Source organism: Gavialis gangeticus, unplaced genomic scaffold, assembly GCF_001723915.1.
Source record: "Gavialis gangeticus isolate Ggan-Ray unplaced genomic scaffold, GavGan_comp1, whole genome shotgun sequence".
Lineage (NCBI taxonomy): Eukaryota > Metazoa > Chordata > Crocodylia > Gavialidae > Gavialis > Gavialis gangeticus.
The window spans coordinates 21366816-21371802 of NW_017729033.1; the positions used below are offsets into that span (position 1 = coordinate 21366816).

A 4987-nucleotide genomic window follows, 5' to 3' on the forward strand; every position below is an offset into this window, starting at 1 on the left:
GCATAGAGAGCCAGGCATTTCTGGCAGTCTGTCTCCAAGGTTCAAAATCCATTGTGCCTAAAGGTTTCTACCAAGTGAGTTGTTCCTGGAGAAGGAAACTGGCATTTAAAAAGGGAGAGGGGAAAACCCTAATCAAAGTTCCTTGTAGCTTATGCTGAATAAGCAACTTCGGATACTCTGGAAAAAAGTGTTACCACTTAAAGCTCCAGTCTGTTGTTTTTTAACTCCCAAACTCCTGTATTGTAAATCTGTAAATAATTTCCTTAGGGGTCTCTCTCACTTGAGAGTGAGGACATACCTGGAAGGGAGAGGAAGGACAGAAACTGAATTTAACCCAGTTGCTGAAAGACTGGATTATATGCATTAAGCTGCAGTAGGTGCATTGCTTTAAAAGCATGGTTGCCCACTGAAGTAAGTGAAGAAGCAAAACGAAGGGTGATGTTAACTTTGGTTGTCCCTTTCTGTTCATGGAAAAGCCATTGAGATTGTCCCGTGTTGTCTATTAGTGTGGACTCCTGAAATGTGGAGCATGTCTGCACAGATACCTTCATGCTATGAAGCTGAAGCAATAACTTACTTTGGTAAAATGTTTAAGGCAACATGTTTATAAACTGACGTGGCCATGCTTTGTGTGATTTGGTTAGTGAAGGGCCTCTCTGTGGGCTCTACCCTTTCCTCTGTTTTCCTGGTATAAAGGTTCCTGTGTCTTTGACTTATTTTTACTTTGGGCAAACTTGGCCAAAGGGCCATTTGAACAGTTAGGCGTCTTTTTACCTGCCTAATGAAGCTAACTGCATTGACTCAGCTTTTTACCCTGCTTTCTGGTGCCCAGGGTTATGCGGGCAGCTGAGGAGACAACATCAAGCAACGTGTTCCCTTTCAAGTTGGTTCACATTAGCAAGAAGCACAGAACCTGGTTATTTTCTGCCTCCTCTGAAGAGGAAAGAAAGGTAAATTCCTGTTAGAGGAGATGAGGAATGGGGGAATTAATTTGCAATTTTTAAAGGATCTGAAGCGAATGAGATACTCCAACAGCAATGAGGTTTGGGTGCTTGGCTCTTGTGGGCCATGATTTTCAGAGAAGCCCATTCTCATGATTGTGCTCATCCAGGTATTGGCACCTAATTCAGAGAATAGCTAGAACTGGTGTTCTAAATGTCCTGGATGTCTTTAGGGGTGATCAAGATATAAATTCTGTAAAAACTTTCATAAATAATAGCATCACTGTATGGAATGTCTGCCCCATGTATAACATAAGTGACCTAGCTTTAAATAGGTATTTGAGAGGATGTTACATTAAGTTCAGGAATTAGAGGTATTTTGAGACTGTGTTATAGACCTTTGTTCAAAGCACATTAACTGGTAAAACTTCACAGCATCCCCTTGAGGCAGGCAGGTAAATACTGGTATGCTGCAGACCCATAACTGCTGGCACCTCTAACCTTGCAGAAGGCAGCTGATTTTTGTGTGTGTTACTTTTTCAGAGCTGGATGCTCTCACTGAGGAGGGAAATAGATCATTATCATGAGAAGAAGGAAACAATAGTAGATTTCAGGTATGCATCTGTTTTAATCATACCATTACTTTGCTCATTCTTACGTTTGCCCTTGATAAGGTTGCTTCCGGGGGGAGGGGTTTGCAGCTGGTAAAATAAAACTCATTGTTTAGCAGCAAATAATAACAGGTGTAGTGATTGCCAGCAACAGCTGACTCAGGACATCACACAAAAAATAATCCTCTGTGAAGATGATTTAAAATATCAACTTCACAAGAATTTTTAAGTGTAAAACAATTTATTTGACTTTTAATTGGAAAATGAATATGGTTATTTTTTTCTTGGCTCCTTTCAGGGGTCTACCCCGGCAGTTGCTTAAGTGCTACTAACCTGTATCTCTCATCGTAGAATACCCATAAGGCACTGGTGCATACTCAGCTGATACTTATTTGCTTTTCATTTTATAGCGATTCTGGTTCCGATGCAGACAGTTTCTATGGCTCAGTCGAACGTCCTGTTGATATCAAATACTCCCATCATTCCACAGAAAATGAAGGTGAGTATTTATTCTTGGATAAGTGCCCCTCCTCTATCCCTTTCCCTGTCAATAACTGAAACTTTTTGATTGCTCCCTCTTCCCATGGCACTCTAGATTTGTAGCAGAAAGCTCACACAGCATATGAATTATTTGGCTATGTTTGCAGCAGTAATGTACTAACGCCTGCTATCACGATGTGTGGTTGGCTCCAGTAAATGTAGGCTAGGGAATGCATATGAGGCCAGCACTGTAAACCCTTTGTGAAAGTGGCAGCAGCTGAAGAAGCTCAGAAATGTACTGAATACTTTAAGATTAGGCTCATACTTAGTCATTTGTTTATGCCTGGTCAGTCAGTCTGGCAAAAGGTTGGGTGACACAAACATTTGAGGCTTGTCTCCCTTTGTGGCACAGGAATGTTAATGATCTCTATTACATATGACTATCATATCAAGTCCCCTTTATTTTCACGGTGCCTACATAAAGCTTTAATTGCTTAAATGTTTATTCTGAAAATCTTAAAATAACAATGTAATGACTTTTGGTGTTATCTTCTCACAGCTAGGAAAGGAACAAGGTATTCTTAGGGTCCTATACACCAGCTACAGTAAAGAGAGGGAAATGTTTTTAATAGTGCCTATGTGTGGAATTCAGTGGGACTTAGACTTGAAAATGACACATGGAGACTTTTGAAACTTCCCTGCCCTCTGTGTAGTCCCCAAGGTCCATGGCTGCCTTTGCTGTAGTTGGTTCACATTAAAAAGGTAGACCTACTGAAATCCTGTGGGCTGCTTGGGATATCTTACACATGTCAGTGGCTGATTACCTGGCCAAAAAACATGTTAGAAAACAATGCTTCCAATCCAACATTACCAGGATCCTCGGGATTCATTTTGACACCAGTTTTGGCATTTTATTCTTTTTTGCTTTCTTTCATTCAAGGGACTGGAAAGGATGTGTGGTACTTCTGTGAGCTAGCTAGATTAAGGAGAGAGTGAGCTTCTGCCTTCCTAATCCAGGTTCATAATAAAAAAAATATTTCCTTTTTTTAACAGGAAGCACCAAATGCGTGTTGCTGTGACTTGGTCCCCATGAGTGCTGCTTAGTATTTAACACATTTATTTTTACTTGCAGACTATGACCAGGAAGAGGATGAAGAATCTTACTTGCAACCAGATACTCCAGACTCATTGAAACCAGATGGTAAGTGATATTCAAAGATCTTAAATAAAGGTGACATCCGTGAGAGAACTATCTATAGACAGGTATTTCAACTTGATGGCACAAAGAGCCCTGCAGGCAAATAAAGTAATGAACAAGTAAGAAGAACTGGCATCATAATGCATTAATTTATAATTCATAGTTAATTTCCTATTAAAATTAGTAGCAATGGAGGATGCTTTAAATCCTCAAAGAAACGTCGTGGTTAGTCATGATCCACAAGGTGCAAAGTCTCTTTCTCTGTAGATCTCTCAAAAGAATGGATGCCTTTAACCATAGTCCTGGCTTTTACATAGAGTCCATTCCTTCTGTTTTAACAATGGCAGAGCTCTTGGTAGCATTAAATGTGACTTGTCTGAGTAAACACTGTAAGATTCAGCACTGATAAAGTCCAGAATTGGGTGTGACAGTTCAGACTTGGTAGCAGTGACATTAACAGATGAAGATTTATGCCCTAGAAATACCTTACAGGAAATTTCTACTTAACTGAGGGGGGGAAAAAATCTCATTGATTTTATTCAGTTTAATTTTCTGTGTTGCGGGGCTTTTCTTCACCAGATAACATGGTCCTCCCACCAGCCTACCCGCCACCGCCAGTTCCTCACATCAGAAAAGCTGCTTACGCAGAATCAAGGGCACGCTCTTTTCCGGGCAAATCCACCGGGCCCCAGCTTCCTCCTCCTCCTCCACCTAAAAGAAGCTTGCCCGATATAAAATCTGAGGACTTCTTGCACGTGAGGGAATCCCAGCTGCACTGCAGAGCTGAACCTAATCTCAAGATGCAGCCATCAAACAGGAGGATGAGCGATGTGCCACCTCCTCTTCCCCCCATACCTCATTTCAAAAAGAGTGCCTTCAACAAAGACAGCTGTTCACCATCACCAGAACCTCTGTCTATTGGTCATGTTTTTGCCAGTCCAGAAGGGTGTGAGAAACTAAAAAATTTAAGCCTTTCCCAATGGACCCCACCTCCATTACCAGGCAGCAAACCCAAAATAGCGCATTTGTCTGAGAAGCCAATTGAGGTCAAAGTGCCCAAAGAACTTGGCAAGCCTGGACTGTTTGTGCCACAAGTGCTGCCTAAGCCGCCTTTACCCAGCCATCCACCACCTCTCCCTGGCCACCCTCCGTCCCTATTTGGCCACCAGCTGCCTGTGCCTGGCCATCCGCCACCCATACCTGGAATCAAACCTAAACCAGAGAAGGCTGTGCTTCCTCAGTTACAGTAAGTATTGCCCAGTTTCCTACTGCATGTTTACCTCACCTGGAGTACTGTGTTCAGTTTTGGGCCCTGTATTTGAAGAAAGATATGGGCAAATTAGAAAGAGTGACAAAAATGATTAGAGGCCTGGGACACCTGCCTTATGAGGACAGGTTGAAAGAGCTAGAAGACTGAAGGAGAGGTTAGAAAATAGTCTTCACATACCTGAAGCATGATTTGTAAAGAGTTTAGAGAGAGACTCCTTCTTTGTGGCTGTAGGGGACAGGACTAGGAGCAAAGGCTTCCAAACTGCAGCAGAAGAAATTTAGATTAGCGATTAGAAGGAACTTTCTGACTGAGAGACTGATTAAGCATTGGACCAGGCTACCTAGAGACATTGTGGAATCTCCATCCCTGGAAATTTTCAAGAGAAAGTTAAACTATTGAGTGGTGCTTAGCTGCCAGCCTGCAGGCCAGATCCATTCCACAGGTGCAGAAATTTGGCAGTGGGAGAGCAGTGGCAGCATTAATTGCT

The 4987-nt window shown here is 42.1% G+C and overlaps 1 protein-coding gene across 2 annotated transcripts in view; it reads left to right on the forward strand.

The window, feature by feature from the left end:
- SH3BP2 (SH3 domain binding protein 2) overlaps positions 1-4987 on the forward strand; it is a 40198-nt gene that overhangs the window by 29831 nt on the left and 5380 nt on the right. For both annotated transcript variants that reach the window (XM_019526432.1, XM_019526431.1), the window contains exons 4-8: positions 833-950; positions 1485-1555; positions 1963-2051; positions 3165-3233; positions 3810-4476. In XM_019526432.1, coding sequence (XP_019381977.1) covers positions 833-950; positions 1485-1555; positions 1963-2051; positions 3165-3233; positions 3810-4476 — 1014 coding nt within the window. The remainder of the gene's footprint in view (positions 1-832; positions 951-1484; positions 1556-1962; positions 2052-3164; positions 3234-3809; positions 4477-4987) is intronic.